Source organism: Anastrepha obliqua, chromosome 4 (assembly GCF_027943255.1).
Source record: "Anastrepha obliqua isolate idAnaObli1 chromosome 4, idAnaObli1_1.0, whole genome shotgun sequence".
NCBI lineage: Eukaryota > Metazoa > Arthropoda > Insecta > Diptera > Tephritidae > Anastrepha > Anastrepha obliqua.
In genome coordinates this window covers 69,355,175-69,380,508 of record NC_072895.1, presented here as the reverse complement: position 1 = coordinate 69,380,508, position 25,334 = coordinate 69,355,175, and the positions used below count along the sequence as shown (strand labels likewise).

At 34.4% G+C, this 25,334-nt stretch overlaps 1 protein-coding gene across 6 annotated transcripts in view; it reads right to left on the bottom strand.

Annotated features, from left to right (window-relative positions):
- Positions 1-25,334, bottom strand: part of LOC129245416 (uncharacterized) — a 221,507-nt gene that overhangs the window by 120,836 nt on the left and 75,337 nt on the right. For 4 of the 6 annotated variants that reach the window (XM_054883571.1, XM_054883565.1, XM_054883570.1 and 1 more), the window contains exons 3-4: positions 23,429-23,501; positions 22,530-23,046 (exon numbers count right to left, since the gene is read on the bottom strand). In XM_054883571.1, coding sequence (XP_054739546.1) covers positions 22,530-22,800 — 271 coding nt within the window. In that variant the 5' untranslated portion in view covers positions 22,801-23,046; positions 23,429-23,501. The remainder of the gene's footprint in view (positions 1-22,529; positions 23,047-23,428; positions 23,502-25,334) is intronic. The other 2 variants (XM_054883568.1, XM_054883569.1) reach the window with 2 other exon arrangements.

Below are 25,334 nucleotides of genomic sequence, written 5' to 3'. Positions count from 1 at the left end.
TCGGATTGGCAAATTATGAAGCAAATCGAGGTTTTTCAACTCTTCTTTACCTTTTCGTCTTATTCTTTTAAAACATTTTTTAGTCTGAATAAGGTATTTAAGACTTTTGGTAGGAAGACAAAGCGTAGAGGTTTTATGGCGAGCAATAAGAAGACGAAGTTAATCCTGTCACTGACTAAATTGCCAGCGTATGCCCGGCGGGACTTTATCATAATCATTTATCATAACAATTATAGTTTTGATGTTACTAAATTATTCATTGGCTTCGAAATCTGTGTAAATATTAGTAGATAAAAAAAGTCCGATAGTTATTATAAAATAAAAACTTGGATCTGGGAGTCTAAGTAGCCAATTATGATTGTGAATATATTTCATATTGCCCTATAGTTGTGAGACAATTTTGAGAATTAGATTAAGAGTAAATCTTCTATGTAGTCTTTTTCTGGTAAGGGCCTATCGCCATGCTTTTACGTCCGTTGATATTATACACTTTTATGGACTTGTGCATGACTACCATTCAAAATGGTCCGTATTTGAAACCCAGTGTTTAAAACACTAAATTATATAAAAGTTTTTTTTTCTAAAAGCGGTAACCTCTCGGCAGGCAAGGGCAAATGAACACACAAAACAACATCAAAACAAATTCGAGACGGAACTCGGCGTAAAATCTAAGAAAGTAAGCAGCATTAGTTGTTTTTTAATTTTTTTACATAATTTTTTCGAAACATTTCGAGTATGCAGTTTCATAGCTCATTGAATTTTTATATAATATTGTAATAATTTAAAGTTTGCTGATCGGTTTAAGCACATAATGGTTGCTGGAAGTTTATTTTATAAGGGGAAAATACACAAGACCGACAAGGCTGACCGAAGTCTGACAAAAAACTTACCCAAGCGAAAAATTAACGTCCAAATTTTATCTAATAATTTGAAAAGGGAATTCTCCATCAAGCATCTTTTACGATCGTTAGATCAAAAGTTTACTCAATTTTTTGGTGAAAAGCTAACCCAATAAAATTAAAAGTCTCTTCAGCAGTTAACATTGCAGATAGAAGCGTTTGTTGAAAAAAGTTTTACTTCCCACTTTGCATAGAAAGTTGTATTTTAAATACAATATAATTGTAACGGTTCAATATTTCTTTGAAATCCCACTCATAACATTCCCCAAAATGAAAAGCAGTGCAAGCACATGCATACGCACATATTTATGCATGTGTGTAGCCAATTTAAAAATGGCAAACGTTAAGTGGAGATCACAATGACACCTCTTACTGGCTTAACGAGCAAACAGAATGGCAGCAATCATACACATCCCAATAAGCAACTTACCACAAAAGATTTGGAGAGTGATAGTTGTGCATATACAAAACAAAAACAAAACAAAAGGCAAAAACATTTTGAATGAAAATAACAATAGAGAGACAGAAAAGTGTATATTTTACTCATTCGCTGGACGTGCGGAGGTCAAATTACACTAAATAATATTATATTAAGTGACTACAAGTCCACCTCAAACCTGACCCACAGAGCCACGCCATCACTACGTACATACTTTCGTAATAAAAAAAAAAAACTGGCTATGTTGCTTTTAACTATTTCTTTTGGTTCCACTATTTATTGGCTGCTTTGGCGGTCTAATCTTTAACCTGCTCCAGTGCACTATTTACCCACTTATGTATGTAAAATGCAGGCAAAAATGTGGCAAAATGAAAGCACAATTGAAAGACTAGAGCTAAACAATTTAACAAAAGAGGAAAAGAGAACAACAGCATAAGAAATATGTTATGTTATTAACAGTGTTGTGTTGTACTCAGCATTATAAAGGCTGTTACCACACAAAATGTCAAGCACGCTTGTAATGTTAATAAATTATTAATACTTCTACTGGCAGTTAGTGCGACTTGGTATTTACGCGAGTTACACACACATATATATCTACAACTATTTAATTAATTTCTAAATTGAAGTAATGGTATAGGGTAATGTCACGTAGTATGGATCGCCTAAGGACAGGACAAAAAAGATTTTAAAAGCAGAAACAGATTAATCGTAGTTTTTATACGATACCATTGTCACTAGACTTCTTTTTGCGGTAACATACCTTTAGTTTGTAGTTTCGCAAAAATAAAAAATTAAGTCTTGCGAAAAATTAAAATAAAAGCGCCAAAAATCAATTAAAACCCAAGAAATACGGCATTTCTTGTCTTGCATATGCAACCAAGATCCGGTTTGGGGTTCGTTTAATCGCAATCTAGAAGATAGATTAGATTTGGTTAGGTTAAGGCGGCGGTCGATCTGTTCGACCAACTCACTTAGACCTTAGAAGTATGTTGTTGTGATACCACTGTAAGACATGGGTACCTCATTTATATTTAATCGTGCAACCGTTTTGTGACTCTTATGAAGCGAAGGATTGGTCCAATCCCCCCGCCAGGCCGTTCCATGAAATTGAAAAAGTATCTACCTAGAAAACCTTTTCTGATTTTAGCTAAAGCAATTGCAAAAGAAGTGCACACCTGTTTCTTCCTCTTCCTCATCTCTATAACTTCTACAATATTCATGAGAAAAAACTCCTAGTCTCAAGGAGTGCCTGCCAAATAGCCAGTGACCGGTTATACAAGCCACTACCTGCGAGATATCCTCTCTTGAGAGACTACGCAGTTCTTTGCCTTTTATCTGATTATTTGCGGCCATGGTAACCTAGCTGTTATGCAAGCGCTTTCATCTCTTCATGACCTATTGAACTCTTGGATAATGTTGTTTTTGATTATTAGCTTACTCGTGGCCATGGGTATCCCTAAACAGTAGAAGAGTAGTACCTTTCCTGGTTAGCTCATCAGCTTTACAATTTCCCTCAATATCTGTGTGCGCCGGAACCCAAATAAGGCTGACCTTCAATACGATACTAATATTATTTAGGGCTGCCGAGCATCCGAGCATTCCTGTGCAACCTTTCATCTTAGTTTAGCCGCATTCATTGATTTAATGGCTGCATTGCTATCCAAGAATATACACGAGGTGTATAATATTACCTGCAAGTTATACGCAATTTGCGCGTAGCAATCCGCCAGAAACACCCGGATTTGTGGAAGAATAAAAATTGGCGTTTGCATTACGATAACGCCCCTGCTTACACATCGTTGCTTGTGCGCGACTTTTTGGCCAAAAACAACACACTAATAATGCCACAGCCACTGTTTTTCCCAGATCTGACCCCCTGTGACTTTTTCTTTTTCCCGAAACTGAAGAGGCCCATGAAAGGGCGACGCTACGCTACGATTGACGAGATGAAGACGGCATGTGTCGCCCGCAAATGTTACAGTTATTGTCGATTTGCCTATGGTAGGTCGTCGGTATACAGGAAATATAGCAGAGGACCCAAAACGCCTGCGTTTTTATTTTTTAAAGATGAATATGTATTTACGCAAGAGTACCTATCATTAAGATATGACAAGTATTGTCTTGGCAGCACGCAGTATTGTGTTGGCAGCATAGACTTGACCTTTTGGAGGAGCCTTTTGTTCCATGCTTTGTCGAAAGCTTGTGATACATCAAAAAATGACTGAACACATTTTTTTCTTTTCCATAGCGCTTTCTATGATGCTTACGACTCTGTGTATTTGATTGAGTGTTGAATAAGGGTTTCTGAACCAAACTTGAGACGTTTATTTTCAAGGAGTGACCGTGGACGTTTGCCAAGTATTTTTTTTAAAAAGCTTCGGCATTACTGGTATCAGAGATATTGGCCTGCAAGAGGGCACTTCGTTGGGCGATTTACCAAACTTAGGTTTCATGATAACCTCGGCGAATTTCCAATATACTAAAGCTGAAGCATTTGATAAATAAACTGGTCAAATATACAATGCAATTTTTTGGAAGATTACGAAGGACTTCAACCGTAATTAAATCAAATCCAGGGGACTTTATTTATTTATTTATTATTTATTTCCTCACCAACTTCTTCTGTAACTGGAATCAAATATTCATCGCACTCAAGGCGGTGTCCAATAGGTTTTAATTCATCAGTGCCCTTATTGGGGCTAAAGGAGTTAAAGGTTAGCTTGTAGTAGTAGCTTTCCTAAAGGGATACTCTGTGCTTTTATTAGATGTTAGTCCAGACAGAAATCGATTGGCTGCATCATTTTTAGGTGCCTTGATCTCTGTGTGTTGCTGTTTATTTTTTAAGTTCAATTTCATATTAATCTCTGGAGAAATGGTTTGCTGCCAGTCCGTTTTTCTGCTACTATGTTTTTGATAAAGAGTGGCGATAATGCTTGGATAAATTTAAAAAAAAAAATACTTTTTTTGTAGTGATAACGTGAGGAAGTTCGGTTGGAGTAAAATCTTCTGCAAAAAATAATTTGCGTTATGCCAACCGAGGCAAGGAAGAAACAGTCTCAAAGCCATTAAACTGTGGTGAAAAGATACACTGCCGAGTATGTACCAAATAATGTATTTACTATTCTAGTATTCCCTCAAGTTGTTGTAGGAAGAACGAAGAGCTCTTTTGCAAGAAGAATTTCAGTTAGAAAAGAAACAGTATAACAGTTTAGAAAGTCGTTTTTCAAAATAATTTTACATCTCACAATAATGTATAAAATTATAATTCGGTATTTTTTTTTTAGTTTTTATGAAATGCTTTTCTGTACACTAAAACACATCTGATCACTTCGAAACTCATTAACTTAAGATTTTCGGGTCTGGCGCAGCTATCTACTGTATTAGTATGACATTTAGACAAAAAAAATTTCCAAGCGGTCACACCTACCTATTCATAGCCTCTGCTACTAGTTGCTTCGACTTGGTAATATGGTAATTTATAATTATATTTCAAGTAAATAAATAATCAAATAAATATTTTATCTTGCTACGACCTAACTTTGGAAAATTAATTGCAGTCGTTTGTCAGTATAACTACTTAGCTATGCGCTATCGCACTTTCGAAACAAAAACAAAAAATTGGGCGACGCTTTAGAAGAAGTTTGAGTTCAGGGCGTATGCCCAGCATCGACCTCGGCAGGTCGTACAGACTATGTTACTTGAGACCCGAGCTTTGAAAAGTCTGCTGGAGTTGCAAGAGAAGCCTGTGGGTGGCGCCAGATTTGTAAAAATGGCAAAATACACGACATATGTACATATTGACGGATGGAAGAAGGTGTAGGAACGCCGGTATTCTGCTCTGAAACTCGACTATGGGCTAAAATCCAAGCTGGGAGAAAAGCGGTAGATGTTATACTGAAAATAATCCACCTAGGAAGGGGTAAATCGGCACATCTACGCTCACGCCATTCTTACTTATAAAGGGAACTTGTTCAAGGACCATCGTTGTACATATAAAAAAAATTATAAAATAGCTATGGAGAGGTTGTCTGCCGCAAGAAACATACCCATTTACTGGCTAGGGACACAACTTAGATGATTTTCTCAACAAAAGTGTCTATCTCCCACAAACGATAAAATGATCATTTGAAATTCATATCCATCAACTAGCAGACAAAGCGTGCAAGCGAGCATAAGTATGTAGAGTTGCAAAACCCTATGACGTGAAACTCAATGTCATTTAAAAAAAAGACTGAACTCCCTTTAGAGTCCACGAGGGTTCGTAAGAATAATATTAACAATAGCCAAAACAATATTAGGCAGATTTCAGAAAAAAGTTCCTTTGACGACATTTACTAACATCTTTTACATAATAAATGGTATGTATATAAATTAGAGGGTCTCAGCCTTTTTGACCGGAACTATAAAATGTATTATATTTGTGGACCTCCGCCAGCATATTTCGGTAAAATATTCAGATTTACGTGAGCTCGACAGATTTGAAAATACTTAAAAAAATCGAGTTTTTATAAGTAAAATTAGTTTTTAAAAATATTTTTTTTGTATCACCTCAGAAGGTTTGTATACAAATGTTCAAACATTTATGAAGAGAATAAAACTAATAAGATTTTTTATGCTATTTTAGACTTTTTTGGACGATAGGTTTAAAGAACACTCGAATAACGCTGCCAAATCGTGAGAGATGTAGACTTCTGAAATACATATCATTAGAGAGGTATTTTCTCACCCTTTTCATTCTTAAAATAACCTGATTCCCATCTCTAAAATCAAAAGTCAAAAGTCAAGAATTAAATTATTTTAATTCCGATCTGCTGAGGAGTAGACACCTTCTTTACCATTTCTGATGTTTCTTACCAAAAATTGGTATTGAAATCGGGCCAATCGAATGATAGAAAAGCGTCTGAAACCGGAAGCATTAGGTAGTGGATCCCGTTTTTACACCGTGCGAGACAAATACAGCAGAGATGAGAAATCGTTTCTTCCTATTCATCTTTGCATGCATTGACCATTAAAATCCAAAAACCTATAGTTTGATTTCATCTTTTTCTAGTTTTTCTAAAGCTGAATTGCCTAAGAAGTATTTTTCAAGTGATGTGCGATAGGAAACTTAGCATTGCATGCAGTTTCCAATTGCGACCAGTTCACTAGAAAAGAAAAAGCATTTGGCACGACTCGATTGGTGAATTCGGCCAAAATCGCCTAGACCATTACAAAGCCATTCATAAAGAATAAGCGCCCAAAGCTTATGAAATTTCAATCAACATTTCACGACCACAGCATGTATTTCCTGCTTTTTGCAAACATAAAACCTCGAAAAGCCTCGCTAAAAGTAGTAAATGCTAATCTACTCATTCATAAAAAGTTTGAACTTCACCACACAAATTCTGTGTACGAATAGAAGAAGCAGCTACTAAGCTTAATAAGGCAGCAGTAAGTCTACATGCATTCGATGATCTTGCATAGCTTCCAAAATTAAATTGCCATGCAAGCTACAAACAGCAAAAGCAATAAAATTGCGGACAAGAAACTCATAAAAGTCCAGTTGTTATGCTTTATTGAAGATGCATACGCAGTAGTAAATACATCGAAGCCATACACAATACGACAAAACAGCGTCGCCGATATTCACAAAACAAAACACTCGATAGTAATAATTGGTAAGGTGCAGTTTGTTGTAACGCGTTGTTGGTGCACATATTTTTGTTAAGATGTGCTTATATTTTATGCTGGTATATGCATGTGTATACACGCATGCATAAATACAAACACCTGTAGTCCCAAGTCGATGCGGTAATGCCGGTTTTCCCAAATTATTTCCTTAAAAGTCTGAATACATCTTTTTTATTTCTTTTCCAAACTTCGTTTTTTTATGTCTGTTGAATTTTTTTTACTGACACAATATTTTTCACATTTCTTCTTTGGCTGTGAAATTTTTCTTTTATGCATTCTTTTGTTGCATTTTTTCGGTTTTGTAATCGTTAGCTGAAGAGGCGGTAAAAGTAAGTGAAAGTTTTTCGCCTGCCTTTGCTGGCTAACTGGCTGTTTGGTCGGTTGGCTGGTTGTCCAATAGTGCAATCAGATGGTGACTGGTTGATCATCGGGCTGCCGCTGCAACTTGTTGCATGCCGACTGTCCGTAGCCTGCAGCATAAAATTCAATTGAAACTTGCGTAAAAAGCAAAACCAAATCCGAAAACAAAAAATGCAAAAAAAAAAGTAATAATGGGTTAAACGTGCAAAAACCAGTGAAACAGCACAAAGTATTCACACATAAGCTTATATGTCCCATAAGTAGGTATAAGTATAAGTATTATAAATATTAACATTATATGAAGATAATGCAATTTATTATAACAGAGCGTAGTCGTGGATACCCTGCGCGCAAAATTAACTGAAATTTACAGTTCGAAACAGTACTTTTTGGAATATTTTTAAGTTCGATTTATGATTACTGAACAAGGAATGAATGTAATTTCATTTCCCATAAGAATGAAGTAAGACGAAATTATACCTCTATAGGTTGACACGATCGACTGAATCGACTGATGAAGATCAGTACAATATTTAGTTAAATGATGCAGCAGAAAAATTGTTAAATTATTCTCAGTTCACTTTACGGACTCCATTGATGACAGAAGTAATGAACTTAAGTAAACAAATTTTTACTAAGTTAAGTTAAGTTGTGTTGACTGCCGTTCTAGACGAGATGTGTATAATTTGAATACGAAGTCTGGTGTTCGGGCTTAAAAATATTAATTTTTTTCTTGACGCGGGTGAGAGATGTTGAGATGTTGGTATATACTACAGTGGTTCTCACTATGATTTGGAGTCATCGTGTCGGTAACATGATAATATAAAAAAATTACTATGAGAGGTGTAGGGAATGCAGCAAAATATATTGAGAACATTTTTTAAAAGATCTGAACAACCGATTTGCATAAACTCTTTTTTAATTATTCGAAGTTACAACCTCGTACAAAGTACTCAACGGTTCACTTTTTATACATATTTGCTTAGTTCGCTGGAATTAATTTTGTTTTTTAATTTTTCAACCCCTCAAAAAACGTTTTTTTTTTTTTTTTGGTGCAAAGCGGTTTTCATATCGGGACAATTTTTTCACTAAAAAACATTTTTCTGCAATAATCATTTAATTTTTTTTATTTCAGTTGAGCTGTTCATGAGCTACCGTGATTACCGCAAGCCTCTTCTAAAAAACGGCGTCTCGGGGAGGGGCGGTATCAACAATAAATAACATTTTTTAAAATAAAAACACCAAAATGTATTGTTCGAGAGTTACCCTTTAGTATGATATACGCCTCATTTGAATAAAAGTTTTAAAACATATTTAAAAAAAAGTATGACAATCGTCCATTTTTTCGGGCTCACAAGGTACATATATAATTTCTTAAGTGGCTATCGTTGTACGTAGCCGTTTTTTTTTTGTGACAAAATAGTGGTGATTTGAATTTCGCTGTGTGTTTTCCCCCATTTTTTTGATTTTCAACGGGCTCAAAAAAATAGTTATTTTCAAAATTTCGAAAACGTACAACGATAGTCAATGCGATAACAAAAATTTTGAAAAAAAGAAAATTAAAATCGGTTCATTAGTCTTCGAGAAATCGTTGTCACCGTATCAAAAGAAGTCCTTTCGAAAAAAACGCGTTTGAAATAAAGCAAGCGCTACGGGGCCGAACCGACGGGCGCTCACTTAAGTGCACATAGAATCGGGAATAAAGCGAATTTCGCTTTAAAATTTTTACCACATTTTCTTGAGTAGTTATATAAACAATTTATGCAAACAAATCGATTTTTTTGAATTTTCACATTGGCGTTCACCCTTAAAAGAAGCAGGGAGAGGCCCCTATAAGTTGAGGTGAGACACGGATTATTAATAGACATACAATTATTATGTTGAAAATTGATCATACCCAATACAAAAAGCTTTCGGGCGCATATTTACAAAATTCGTAACTTATACGATCAAGGCCAGGGACTGTATTATTTTTCGATTCCTTTAACACAGATTTTGGCTCGTGCATTTCAAAAAGCGCATCCAGAAAAGGATCCGAGATGCATGTATTCTATATCTGCATAATGTATTATATATCTACATAACGAAACGGCCGTGAAAGGAAAGGGCCAAATTTAATTTTCCAAGCAGAAAGAAGTCATACGGTGATTGAAAGGCAAATACCATTTGAGGTAAAACATTTCGTCATTAAAGTTGTACTATGATTTATGGAATTCTGGTCGAACTCGATGATTTCACGACACCAAACCCTTCAAGCCACCGAGATGGAACACAGCTCTTGGCTCTTTTCAGCGCCTTTTTTATAAACTCACGTATAACTTCAACATTTTTTTGTTTCTGACCTTCTTTAAATCCTTTAAGCCACTCAAAAATTGAGATACGAGGTAATCACTTTCAACAAAAGCTTTTTGGATCATTTCTCGGATGCCGTTTGACTGAGTTAAAAAATTATATTGGCTCTTTTTTAAATAAATTTTTCAGCCGTCTATCCAAAAGTTCTGTCACATTGGATACAATAGATCATCTTCTGCTTTACCAAATATCATGAAACTCTAACACAATCATACAATAGATCATCTTCTGCTTTACCAAATATCATGAAACTCTAACACAACATCTCGGATGAACGTAGATAAAAAACTTTTATCCGAGGAACACGACCAGGCAATTATATAAAATTGGTATCCATTCAGAGGCCACCATCCTAAACAACATTCCTAAGGCAGATATAAATAGATGGTGTAAAAACTTTTGTCACAGAGGAAAAGGCGAATATACCGATTTGTAATAAGTATTCCCTACTTATTTATATTTGAGAAATGTTGGGATTTTTTTGGAATAGAGTATGTCTGTACTAAGTATTTAAAATATTCGTAAATTTATGCTTATATAGTTTGGAATGTAATCGCATGAGGCTCGATACAAATACGCAGTTAACTAATTTAATTTTATCTAACTCGGGAATCATAGTCAATTATGCAGATGAAGATAAAAGCAAGCGCGTGGTAAATCTAATCAAAGATACGGATAAGAGCGAGAAATGGAGAAGCAGAGAGAAAATAAAAGCAGGATTACAAAGGTCAACCGCAAATTCATACTTGCCTACATACACATATAAATTAATGTGAATGGTCGCGCTCTTAATAAGCTACTTAATTACAAATAAATACATTATTTTTAATTGGCACCACAACCCCAGGCATTGCTGTGATTACAGACCACTTGAATATTTACGTTTTCTGCTTTCCGTTTTTGGTTTTTTTATACTTAAAAACTATGCTATGCCGACCTACAGGTGCGATCGTTCAATAAGTTTGAGACTTGTTTATGTTGTTTACGTCCGATAAATAAATAATTTAAATATGTTATTTTAAATGCATAAAGTGTGTATTTAAGTTTATTTTTAAGTTCATTTGCCAAGATTCACTTCAATATTTACAGCTGAAGCGGCTGCGTTACTTGAAGCAGTAATCTTTGCCTCTCAGAAATGTAGCAAGCACTTAATTGGCAACGATAGCAAATCCTCAATCGAAGCTATCTTAAACCCCACAAATGGCACCCCGATGATAACAAAAATCCGCAATATAATTTCAAAACATATAGGTGCAATCAAAATTATATGGATTCCTGGGCACTCTGGGATAAATGGTAACGAAAAAGCTGACAAGAGAGCGAAAGAGCCGAATAAGGAACCTCTACACACATTTGACTATATCACTTTCAATGATATAAAGATACTAGCGAAAGAACTTGCCGCAGATAACGCAGCAACTAAATGGAACATTTATCAGCATCCTTATAAAAACTTTAACCCCTTTGGGGAAAAAAATATCTACCCTCCATCTGCATTATGTCACCAAGCAAAAATCTTTACTCGACTGAGAATCGGTCACACACTCATGACACATGCCCACCTGCTCAGCGGTTCACCGAAGCCTACGTGCCCTTTTTGTGGCTCCAACGAATTTACTACACTTCATCTGATAGATACTTGTCCTCCCCCACAAAATATCAGAACATCCTTTTTCTCAAGCATCAAACCATCGGAACTCCTCAAACAGACAACGGTATGCAATTTAAATAAGATTTGTGATTATGTATCTAGATGTAAGTTAAGGCTATAAGACACGCTGTCATTTTTATTATACTAATAGCCGAAGGCCATAGTAGCCAGTGCTTTAGCTCTTTAAGTGGAATAATTATTTATAATTGTTACTCTTTTAATAAATAAATAAAAATATATTTTTAACAGGGACTGTAACAGTTGCATTTTTTCTGATAAAAATAAATAATAGGTCTATCGATAAGTTCGTGCGGTTTTACAACAGATGGCGTAACTTGATTATTATTCCATCGATCCACATTTCCAAACATTCATTGGAGAGCTACTGTCGTAAGGCACAAACGTCAGTATAAGTTTTTTATTTGAAGCGTAAACAACAATATTTTTACCACACTTGAAAATGTCGAATTTCGTGCCAAATAATGTGTTTTTGCGGGGAATTCTTCTTCATTATTTTAATATGAAGAAAAAAGCAGCCGAAAGTCATCGTATCTTGGTGGAAGTTTATGGTGAGCATGCTCTAGCTGAGCGAACGTGCCAGAAGTGGTTTGCACGCTTTAAAAGTGGTGATTTTGGCTTGGAAGACGAAGAACGCGAGGGTGCGCCGCCAAAGTTCATGGATACCGAATTGGAGGAATTGCTCGATCAAGATCCGGCTCAAACGCAAGAAGAGGTTGCAAAAACTTTGGGAGTTGATCAATCAACCATTTCCAAACGTTTAAAAGCCATGGGAATGATCCGAAAGGTAGGCCATTGGGTGCCGTATGAATTGAAGCCAAGAGACGTTGAACGCCGTTTTATGGCATGCGAACAACTGCTTCAACGGCACAAAAGAAAGGGTTTTTTGCATCGAATTGTGACTGGCGATGAAAAGTGGGTCCATTACGACAATCCAAAACGTCGGGCAACGTATGGATACCCTGGCCATGCTTCAACATCGACGTCGGCGCAGAATATTCATGGCCTGAAGGTTATGCTGTGTATCTGGTGGGACCAGCTGGGTGTTGTGTATTATGAGCTACTGAAACCGAATGAAACGATTACGGGGGATGTCTACCGACGACAATTGATGCGTTTGAGCCGAGCACTGCGAGAAAAACGGCCGCAATACGCCGATAGACACGACAAAGTTATTTTGCAACATGACAATGCTCGGCCACATGTTGCACAAGTGGTCAAAACATACTTAGAAACGCTCAAATGGGATGTCCTACCCCACCCGCCGTATAGTCCAGACCTTGCGCCATCCGATTACTATCTCTTCCGATCGATGCAACATGGCCTGGCTGACCAGCACTTCCGTAATTACGATGAAGTCAAAAAATGGATCGATTCGTGGATTGCGGCAAAACCGACCGAATTTTTCACAAAGGGAATCCGTGAATTGCCAGAAAGATGGGAAAAAGTAGTAGCAAGCGATGGACAATACTTTGAATATTAAATTTGTAACCATTTTACGTCAATAAAGTTTCAAATTTCGAAAAAAACCGCACGAACTTAACCATAGTCCTATTATTTTTTTAGTTTATTTTCTTTTCATAATTTTTATTTTCACAATATTTTTCTTATGACTTATTTTATAGTAATTGATAAAAATCAGGCACGAACTTTAAAAATATAAAAATAGAATATAATATTTTTGGATTCATAAAATCTTAATAATCAATTTCGAATAATAGCCCAAGGAGTCAGCGCTTTAGTTTAGAAGTGGAGTGATTATTTATAATTACACTTTGCATCAGCCAACAAGGATGCGGTATAGTATTTATGAAAGGAAGAACTGTAGAATATTAAATCACCTGCAGTTTTGTCAACAAATTTCACAATTTTGTTTTAATGTATGGAAAGCTTTCTAATTTTGTTTCAAGTTGATCTACATATTTTTCGTTCGAAGGTTTGCAGTTTTGATTTATCTGCTTCAATTAGTGTCCAAGATTCAGCTCCATAGCAAAAGACTGGTCTAATGATGGCTTTGTACAGAATCAATTTACATTGTCTGTTTAGTATATAGTTTCGATTTGAAGAGTTTCGCGTACGATCTGTTAAAAAATAATTTGGTCTATGTATTGTTGATCTTCCAGGTCGAAATCCGGTCTGTGTGGCCTATAAGTATTTTGTGTGTAATCCTTGTGAAGATTTTATACGTTGTGTTAAGAAGGGAAATCCGCCGATAGTTTAAGAGCCTATAATAAAATTTAATTTCCTATATCTTTATGGATATACCCAGGTGGGTTATTTCGGACCTTAAAAAAAAAAAACGAAAAATATTGAATTTGTAGGTTCAAATGTTCTAAAAACATAATTCCCGAAAAAAACAGTGTGTGGTATCGAACAAAAGTTCACCATACATCTGTTTCTAAGAATATTAAACCCCTCCTTTTCACTACCACCAAACGACAGATGACCTTTTATTTTATGTTAAAGCTTTTCCTCTTTATTATTGCTCTGCCGCATTCTTATCGTTTTTTGGATGTTGCAAGAAATTTTATTGTCAAATTTAATGCTTTTTGTGAAAGGAATTGGTATGCTGCATGAAGTTGCATAACATTTACTTCATGGTGATTTTTTCTTTAAATTTTTTTTTTTAATTTTCATAACTACAGATAACTGGAACCAGATTTTTAATCACTTCAACATTTGCCGCATTTCATACGCAATATATTGGTATTTTAGGACATTTATATGAATTTTGACAAAATGCCAGTAATGAAAAAGGTTAACAGTAAAACCTCGCAATAAAATTAATTCAATAAATAAATATTACGCGCACCAACAAAGAATTACAAAAGTAAAAAAATTAAATGATGATTGCCTGAAAACTGGGGCAACGACTATTGAACGTCTCCCATACAATTTAGAGTGGGAGCGTAATAGTGGCCAGAAAGAGTAATAATGCATAGATACATACGCACATACATAGACCCTATAACATTCCACACAAAAACGCCACTGATTTTTGCATCGCTTGCAGAAAACCAGTAATATTTCCCACGAAAGTCGAGCAAAACAGAAACAAGGTGTAATAAAGAGCTAACATAAATAAATAAAAATAAAAACAAATCCAAAGCAAAAATAAAAACGAAATAGGCAAAACACATAGGAAAAAATTATATTACTGGTCACTCGCCGGTTCTTTGTATTAAATGTCCGCTACATTCCTCTTGCGGCTGATCTGATTTACTTCGAAGGTACGAGTACAATACAATGTTTCAGTGCGAAAATAAATGCAGAATAGTATAGTCATACAGCTTATGTACCTATACATACTGATCACATTCACTCTAAATGTACCTCAGTTTTGTTGACAGCATAAAAACTTCTACGACTTTTTTCACTTTTTATGGTCTATAAGTAAATGATATAATCAAATGCCCATTAGAGCTGCTGCTAAGAATGGTCACATCATATTAAGTGCGCATACGTACATACATACATTTAAAAAAGCTAATCATGAGAACGCAGAGTATGTATGTTGGATTGCCATTTTTGTATGTGTACAATAAAAAACTACTATACTACCCGAATTTATGTGATACTCTCAGATAGCCAAGTGAATATCTTAACTCAAAAGTGATGTTCAAATCCAGGGTGCTATGACAACCTTCAGTTACTGCGAAAGAAAGATATGGTTAACCTCCGTTGGCACTGGGCACTAACCACTGCGCAGGGATATCAGATCGCTAAAGCGCTGGCAAGAGATAACTCAATAGCATTCCCATTCTGGGGCCGAAGCAATTTTGTAGCATTGGCTGGCCCACATCTAACAGGCTGTATAATGAGTAGATATACTCAAAGGGAGATAAGTATCTCAGTATTTCGATGACCCTAGACCAGAGCTGGCCATTTCAAAGGAAGACGTGCCAAATTTTTCTCTTCTGCTGTTACACATACATACATTAGCGTACTCTATGAAGCAGTGATGCCGATGCTTATTGTCTTGTGATATGTGATCCTGTTCAATGATTTTATTTCCTCTTTTCTTTCCTTCAAGCAATCAAGTCGCAGCAACAGTTTGAAGATCTCTTAATAAGTAGATATGAACATGAACTAAATACACTGAGCGAAATAGCTGAGGGGGCAGGCCAACTTCATAATTTTTCTTCTAAATAGCTACATAATATTTTTTTGATTTGCCATGTGCACGAACCAATGCACAGTGGTCCCGCCGCGTAGGAAGAGCGGTCATAAGAACTTTTGGCGTGATAAATGACTTTTTAGTATGTTTTTAAGTTAAGAAATGTTTTTATTTGTTAAAAAAACATTAAGACATATAAAAAGTATTATAATATATATATAATAATGCAATGGTAGTTTTAAATTATTTTGCCTTTGCAAATAAATAAGTTTCATGCAAGGAAAACATAATAACTTTTTAAAACACTATGCCAAGAGGAACGCAGCTATCTACCGATGAACGTGCTAGTATTCCAACTTATAATGAATCCGAAGTCTCTGTTCAAAAAATAACTTTAAAAGTAAATCGAAATAAAAATACTATCCACAACTTTTTTAAAAATCTTGATGGATATGGAAAAAATAAACGAACTGGTCCTAAGCCTACGATGACGACAGTTGCAAGAGAGAGATAAAAGGGTTGGTTGTCAATAAAAGCAACAGCCTAACGAAATCAGGTGTGAACTTTCTCTCAACGTTACGACGAGAAGAATACAGCAAATTTTTAGTGAAGATTCGAATTCCAAATAGACTGTCAAAACCGAAGCTTACACCATGCCACAAAGCATCTCGAATTCGGCGATAATCATAAATTCTGGGATGATAAATGGCAGTGGATCATTTTTAGCGATGTAAAAAATATAAATGCCGGATGGTTGTTAAAAGTATTAGAGAAATATTTGCGAGCCGCTAATAACACGTCACTCCCGAAACTTTTACGGGTCCTCTCTTATGACCAGGGGTTATTTTAGCTGGCGTAGCAATTTTTTTTATTTCGCATAAGATGAGCGCAAAATATTACGTAGAGGTCTTTGATAACGTTTTATAGAATTTTGCCGAAGAATTTTCCGGTGAGTATTGGCCGTATCAACATGACAATGCACCAATCTGCAGCTAAGCATACAACGGAGTTTTTGCGTCAAAAAATATTCCTTTACTGATGTGCCCCGTCCTAAATCCAAGCTAGTTTAATAGTCTATTGCACTTTAATAAAGCTATTTAAGAGTAATGGGAAAAAATCGGTCTTAGTTTCCTTCAGTCACTCGTAAATTCGATGCCACGACGTCTAGTATCAGTTATAATAAATAACTATTAAATATTATTTTATATTGTTTTCTTAAGATTTATTAATTTCTTAGGTTTAATATTAGTTTTGTCTCAAATATCTATTTCCTTTTTCGCCTTTGTAAATTATTACAATAAATTTTTACAATAAAATGTTGAAATAAATCCCACTGGATTTTTTCAGTTTTTCAGTAATATTTTTCTTTTATTTTAGAGTTTTAAACTATGTTTGGATGTTTTAAACTTGTATGGAAGCTATGCATTCCCAGTCATGCACTTAAAGCCACCAACAAGTACAAATGTCAAGATATTTACATATGCGGGCAAATAATATGCATGCACACATACAAATGCATATACAGATAATATTTATATGCAACATATGGCATTCATGAGAAATTTCGTATTATGATTTATTTCATTTCAATACATATGTATCGGGTGTTTTTTTAGTTGCGTGGGATCTATCGATATCGGTAAATATGGTTTGACAGCTGAGAATGGCAAACTGTGTTAACATTTCTGTTCAGTAAGGTTCGGCAAGTCATTATAAATCGTTTAACGTCAAAAAACGCTTCCAAATTGTAGAAATTTACTTTGAAAAAAATTAATTCTTTCGAAAGGAGGAAGGAGCTGATATTTCAGTGAATGGCTGAATTTTTGTTTCCAAAAATAATCAACTAAACATCGATGAGATTTGGTTCCAACAAGAAGGCGCGACTTGCCATATTGCAATATTCAAGCCACAATTGACGCTATACGGCCAGATTTATTGGAAAAAGTAGTCAAAAACTGAGTACATAGGTATGCCAGATATTATATTAAAATTATAATAATAATTAGCATTCCAACAATATTTCTGTTTTGTATTATAATTTTAAGTGCTCAAGCTTTAAAAAAAACACCCGATATATACATGTGTATGTGCTCTTTTTTAAATTAATTTTTAAAATTTGAACCATTATTATTATTTGGAGTAATTATTATTATTACTACTTTTTTTGTTTTTGGGTTTATTATCTTTTTGCATTTTTTGCCGTTAAAACCAGCACCCGAAACAAATCTCAATTGGCACAATCACACCAAATTAATAGCACCCAGTATAAAAAAGGTACATTTCAAGGCACTTTAATTTTTCGTTGTTTGTTTCTAACGCCACCTCTGGCTATACACATATATATGTAACTACTTGTACACATGTAAATATTTGGGTTTCAAAAATATACAGCAGTTGTTTGAGTGTAAGAAAGTAAAAAATCAAAAAAGGAGTTAAGCAAACAAATTGAAGTAAACTGTTATGGCCGCAATCATAAATACGGGGCAAAATAAATTTGTAAATACGTGCACATGTACAGTGAGCCATTGTAGTATTCGTTTAAACTATCGTAATATTTTGTAATTTTATAAGTTTTTAGCCATGTCTTACTTTTATAAACTATTACAGCAGTAATTCAACAAAAATAACTAATTTTTAATTATTAGCACGAAAAGCCATATTTTTTGTTGAAAAATTTCCTGCTATGATAAATTAAGAGGCGATAATTAGGACGAGAAGTTTAGAAGCGACTTACGGAAGTTATCGTATATAATCTATTAATTTCAGCGGTCATCCGTTAAAAAAATGCAGTTAAACATTATACGCCAAATTCCAAATTTTTCCAAAATAACAAGGTTACGACAAAAGATTTTGGAAGATGAGCAAAACAAAAATTTTCCTTTATATTGCAGAAATTGTTTCGGTAAAATTTGAATATGCGTTAGTTACATATTTTCCATTTTGGGCTTAGGTGTATTGAGAGACTTATGGTAATAAATATTTTTGTACTACATTTGCAACCATTATATAATATCTCTCTGTTTTGAGTATTTAGCACTTTCCCTCAAAAGAGGGAAATATAACCTGTCTATTGCTTAGCTATTCCACTAAAATATTTGGCGCTATTTTTTACATAGAATTCCTGAATACCTCTTATATCTAACAGATAGAAATGCAAAAGGGTGAACGCTTTGACTCCCATTAAAATAAAATTCTGACCTAAATTTTCTAATGGTTATATTTCCCCCATCCCTCTCTACCAAAGTTCACTATCGGAAAGGACCCAATGAAATTTTTTTAGATTTCAGCATAATTAATTGGTACTCATATTATTGGGTTTGAGTATTTTTTTGAAATTAGATATGAAAATGTAGTATTTTTCTCGATACTTTTGTTGCGCACTGTACAGAAATATGTATATTTAAATTTAAGTCAACAAGCGCCTATTGAAATGTAGTATATATAAGTTGAGCGTGAGTCTGGGCCAACACCATAAAACCAAACAAAAAATACAAAAAACCCCGCAATGTAAAAAGCTACTGCATAATGAAAATACTGCAAACACGCTGGACGGACGTTGGCCATTTCGAGGCTTTAGCGCTGAACGCCAAAAGCAAATGTACTTTGGATTTCTTTTACTTATTATTCGCCTTAATAAGCAATAAATACAATATTTACTTACACTCGTATACGAAACACATACATAAAAACGGCAAATGCTTTCATATACATATACGGTGGCGGTCAAAATAATAGCCGCGGGACATATTGTGAACTTTTTAATGTCAGCACAAAGAGTCTTAACTGTTTTAGCTATTTGATTGATTGACAATCTTTTAGATCTTAAATCAATCTTATAAATAAATAATCTGAATTTTTCTGGGATTTACGAAGTCTCGATTTAGCCGTTAAAAATTTTGTTAAATAAGACTAGGTCCGAGACCTTCCTGCTTATAGATTTTATTTATTTAATTATAGATATGTTTGCAGAGTTTTTTCCGTTTTTTTCTAATTTATTATTCAGTTTTCTAGTACAAGGTGGCCAAATTGTCGAGTAATATTCCAATATTGGCCTCACCAGTGCAGTATAAGATGTATAATCTCGCAACTATGGTGTTATTGTGAAGTCATTGTAGATTTGTGCTCAGAATAAGTCTTTGTATTTTTTACTATTGTATTTTATTATTTTATGTCATATACTAGCAAAAAGAACGTACCTTAAGGTTTTAAACTTTGTAAACAATTATCAAGAATTTTTACATTTTGGTGCGAATTTGAAGGGGTTGAAAATTCTCGCTGATTAAATTTTTTTATTTATTTAGCGATGCAATAATTTTGTTTTTTTTTTCAGAACTTTAATGACTTTTTTTGAGCTTTTTTCTTCCATTTAACGATGGAATAATTTAAATTTTTTCTTCGAATTTTAATGAAAATATTTTTTCAGTTTTTTCAATTGTGGACAGTTTTGAGCTTTAACTTTGATCTACGTGTTTCATTCTGTAGTATGAACTATACTTTTATAAAAAACAAAAACTATAAAAATATATTAAAATAAAAGGTGGGGGGTCATTTTTCCCAAAATAAATTTCCCAAAAAAATTTGTTCCCAAAATTTTTTTTCCCAAAAAAAAAATTTCCCAATATTTTTTTTCCCAAAAATATTTTTTCCCGCTTTATTGTTTTTTCCCGAATGCATGTTTTCCCAAAATAACTTTTTTCCAATAGATAGCTTTCCCGAACAAATACTACTGAAATTAATTTTTATTATTCTACTATTTGACATTTTTCGACGATTCCGACAATATGAGTGTATATAATAATCAAAAATCTTATACTTAAGTAATCGAAAAAGATTCGAAAAAGTTTTTCAATATACATTTTTCAATTCGGATAAAAAGACAAGGTAACGAATGTATCCAACTTCACTCATATAAACAAGTTTTTTCACGTCATTCTTTTCGTGTCAAAATTTCATGAGCCAAAATTTGCTGCCTAAAGTCAAAATTTCTAATTATGGCGGAATTAATTGAATGCAAAAAATCATTTCTTTTGCACATTAACGGATATTTGTACTACAAACACTCAGGTAGAATAGGAGAAACTGCGTATTGGAATTGCCGAAGAAAACCTGAGTGTAATGCTAGAGTGACAACATACGGAGGACCACACAATATCAGAGTTCTGAAGGGACTTGATGAATCGAAACACATCCTTCATGCACCAAACCCCGAAGAAGTCGAAGCGTTGAGAGTCATGAATAGGATCAAACGTAAAGCTACAGAAAATCCTGAAGCTCCTCCAGCTCAAATATTACGAACTGAATTGCGAAACGTTTCACCAGGTAAAAACAAAAAAACGAAATTGCATTCGATTCATAATTACAAAATATGATAACTCTCTCTTTTAGCGGTATTAGCGGAAATGCCAAACAGAATTAATTCCCGAAAAAGTCTTAGTCGTGAAAGATTAAAAGATTTTCCCTCGAACCCGCGAACGCTGAGAGAATTGCAGGATATTCCAGGCTTTTATCAAAATTCATTGAATGGAGATAAATTTCTAATTTACGACTCCTATGAAAATGACGAAGACTCAGAATTTGGGAGAATACTCGTGTTCGCGACGCCTGAAAATTTAAGGCAATTATTCAGGAGCATATTGTGGTTTGCCGACGGAACATTTAAAACTGCGCCAAGTATATTTTTCCAAGTTTTCGCAATTCTCGGAGCAGTTACACAACCGGATTCAAGAGGAAAACCACAAACTATTGGTTTACCTTTTGTCTACGCATTATTAGAAAACAAAGAGCAGAAAGTATACGAAAAAGTATTCTCGGTTGTTTTGCAAGAGGCAGAACGTCTAGGTATCGATATTTCTCTTCCGATTAAAGTGATGACAGATTTTGAGTTGGCTATCATCAATGCTGTAAAAATCGTAATGGGCGAAGACAAGGCACGCTGCTGTTTTTTCCACCTCTGTCAAAACATGTACCGCCATATCCAAAGTGAAGGACTTCAGAAAATGTATTGCGATCCTGAAGATCGATCGGTCAAAGTAGCCACTCATATGATATGTGCCCTTGCTTTCGTCCCACATCAAAACATCGCCCGAGAATTCGAAACCTTAAAAAATGAAATACCGGAGGAAATGCGACCAATTTCAAAATACTTTGACGCTACGTACGTCCGAGGAAAACCTGCAAAAGGCCGACGTAAACAGGTGCATCCTCGCTATGCTCCAGATTTGTGGTGTCAATATGATGCAGTCATTCAACAAACTGCGAGAACGAATAATATATCCGAAGGATGGCACAACAGGCTTCAAGTTGTTATAGGGAAAGATCACCCCAGCTTCTACATTTTTCTTTCCGAGTTGCAGAAAGAGCAATCGGACACAGAAATAATGATGCGACAATTGCAATCAGGACAGCAAGTTAAGAAAAATAAAGATTCGAAGAGGTTGAAACATGAACAGAGAATATTTAACATTGTTTCGAAATATCACGAATATGTTGATAACAATGATATTGTCACATACTTGAAAACTCTAGGATACTATATTCGCATGTGATTGTATACATACAAATTCAGAAATAAACTGAAATCTTGTTTCAAATAATAAAAAATGTACTCGCCCATTCATTGCAAATGTATATGCGATATTTTACAGACGAACGATATTTTGGGAAAAATATTTTATGGGAAAATTTATTGGGAAATTTTTAGTTTGGGAAAAATGGCATTGGGAAAATTATTTTTTGGGAAAAAAAAATTTGGGAAAAAATATTTTATGGGAAAATTTATTGGGAAATTTTTAGTTTGGGAAAAATGGCATTGGGAAAATTATTTTTTGGGAAAAAAAAATTTGGGAAAAAATTTTTTTGGGAAAGTGATTTTGGGAAAATTGTACCCCAATCAAATAAAATGTTTATAAAAAAGTAAATTGTTAAAATTTTACCCACTGCTTTTATGTTTTGACCGCCACTGTATATACATATGTAAATAGTTAGCAAGGCATATATGGCTGTTGGATAATTGAAACTCACCTTTTGGCATGCCACACGGTCCCTTCGTACGTGAATTGTCCAAAAAATCCAAATCGTACTTGCGCGCAGGTGGATAGGTCAGCGCGACATGTGCCTCGCCCAGCTGCAGAAGGCAGCAAATATGCAGGCAAATATATAATATCGCCGTGGCAAGAAATATTGGTGGTGTTTTTGCAGTTAACTCAACTGATGGCCGGCGAATTGGTGTGGCCGCAACGCCTGCTGACTTATGACGTTGCCGGCGACGATTATTGTTGTGCGCCGCATTCATTGTTGCTGCTACTTATGGATGTATAGCTGTTGTTGTACGTCGTTGTTTTGAAATTCGTAGATACAAATTTTAATAATATTCTCCAAACGCTGTTTTGAAATATTGTAGTTATATTTAATTTTTCGTATTTTTTGGAATTTTATTACACCCAAAAATTATTATCTACTTCACTTTTTCAAATATATATTTTTTAATTAGCCTGTATGTGTTGTAAAAACTGTGGTTTACGCGCAGTCATCGATGGACCTGTAATTTAGTAATATTTTTTTATTATTTTTCTTTTCACTTTTTTGTTTTGCTTTTTAACGCTTTGACGCCGTTTGTGTTCCGGTTACTATATATCTTACGTTCACGTGATCATTTCAATTGCATCAAAAAAAATTCATTCAAAGCGGAGAACGGGTTATTTTACACTTCACTTGCTCGCTTCTTTCCTGTTACTTGGACAAAGTATTCATTTGTTGTTGCACACTCTACGACTAAGTAGTTAGTAACGAAGTGTAAGCGATCGTTTATTTTATTTCTATGATTTATAAAACAAAGCCCATTGAATTTTTTCACAAATACTCTTCCTCATTTAGATTTTTTTTGTTGTTTCTTTTTTTGTTTGCAATTATCAAACACTTACAGCTGGTTCGCCTCGTTTTAATTGTGCTGCGATTGATTGGCTTCAGCGTTTATGAAACTGATGCGCTTTTAATCTATAAAGGGAGGTAATAATTTACGATTATCGATTGTAGTTTATTAATTAAAAGCTTAATTATTTATAATTAAAGGTATGATTATTTAATTAAAAATATTTTTTAAAAATCTGCTCACATTTACTCAAAGCACGCAACGCTAACCCTCTAATGCACAAGGATGGCTCGAGGTGCTAATTTCTAACTAATCAATTATCTTAACGAAACAAGTTTTAGTTTATACCGGTGAAAATTGTGATGTTGTTGTCAGAAAATTCTCAAAAACGAGAAAAAATACTGGGAGAATTTTTTTTCTGGGCAGGCGTACATCCTGAAAAATTCAGACTGCCCCTATTTTTTATGACAAAAAATCAAACAAAAATATTTTGCTTAAAAATGTTTAATCCACGTTTGAATGTGCTCAGAACAGCATTGTTGGAGTCAATATTCTTTACATATCAGGGAGACAAATTGAGAGTAGGCGTAAGCTATGGCAAAATATTCCAAATATTTTTGGAATTAAAAGTTTATATTAGTCATCACATATCCATAGTCAGGTTACTCGAACAGCATGTAATGTACTTAAATCCTACTTATTTTTTTTTTAATTCATAAGAGGTAAAATGAATATCATTACTGTAATTTATTCATTACAAAATCTGTCACGACTGAACTCTTACTATGCCCATTAAAAAAGCTGAGATATGTTATATTTCTTATACTTCATAAGGATACCAACCAAATAGAAAAAAACACCGAAAAATTATTAAAATCCTGCTATGAAATTTTTACGGATTACTAAGCATAGTATCAGTTTTTAACGAAAAAATAAGACAAAAATATAAGGGTTTTTTTTCAAAAACTACAACAAAAAAATGACCTCAAACTCTTTGAAAAAAATTAATTTTTTTTTAAATGTTAAAAGCACCTATACTTTATTTCACAGGAGAAAAGTTCAACTAGAAGAACGAAGCCAAAAAGGAAAACAATATTTTTTTCTAATAGCTGTACCGTTTAATATCCAAACAAATAGCAAAGAGTGAGTATAAATATTTATTGAAAATTTAGTCCTTTGAAACTAGAAGTCAATTAAACTTATAAGGAACTGAGTATTTCTATTTAAAACTTGATACCTCGGGGCAGCTTAAAACCTCGGGCAGGTATTTAATTATATTTAGATGCAATACAATGCGATCACTTCTTTGGTCTCGAAGAAAATCTTGAAGCCACCCTAGAAGTAAATTGTGAATGACAAAGAAAAAGTGGGTTATTGGTTTAACGAACTAAAACATGTTAATATATTTGTTTTTGATGAGGAAAAGCCAGGTCGCCAAACAACCAAGATTATTGAAGAAATCTTAAGAACTATCTATGACATGATTATAGCATATCACCCAGCAAGAATATCTGAAATGGTTAAGTACGCAGGCATGTGTGGAAAAGGTATCAGCCCGTTGGAAGGTGTCAAGTTTATTCAAAAAGAACAACACGCGGATATGAATATCAAAGTCAGCAGTTTTTGGATCTCTTCAAGTGATATCCACAGAGTTTTTTGTGCTTCAAGTCGACACGGTTGATGATGCTTCGATAAATTACTACACATCAAAGAACAAGTGTACAAATACATGTGAATACATTCATCCCTGTAAATCTGTACCGAAGAATACAAAGGTAGCTTACCAGCGTATTCGTTCGGAGTTATCGTGACCAAAATACATGAAAAAATGGATTTCTACAAATTGCTGCCGCATTCACCACACTTGGTTAACTTTCTTCCTGCCGTATACCGTTTCTGTGCCAGCAGCTTATTCTGAAGATTTTGACTAGTTTAATTTTCGGAACAAATAAGAAATG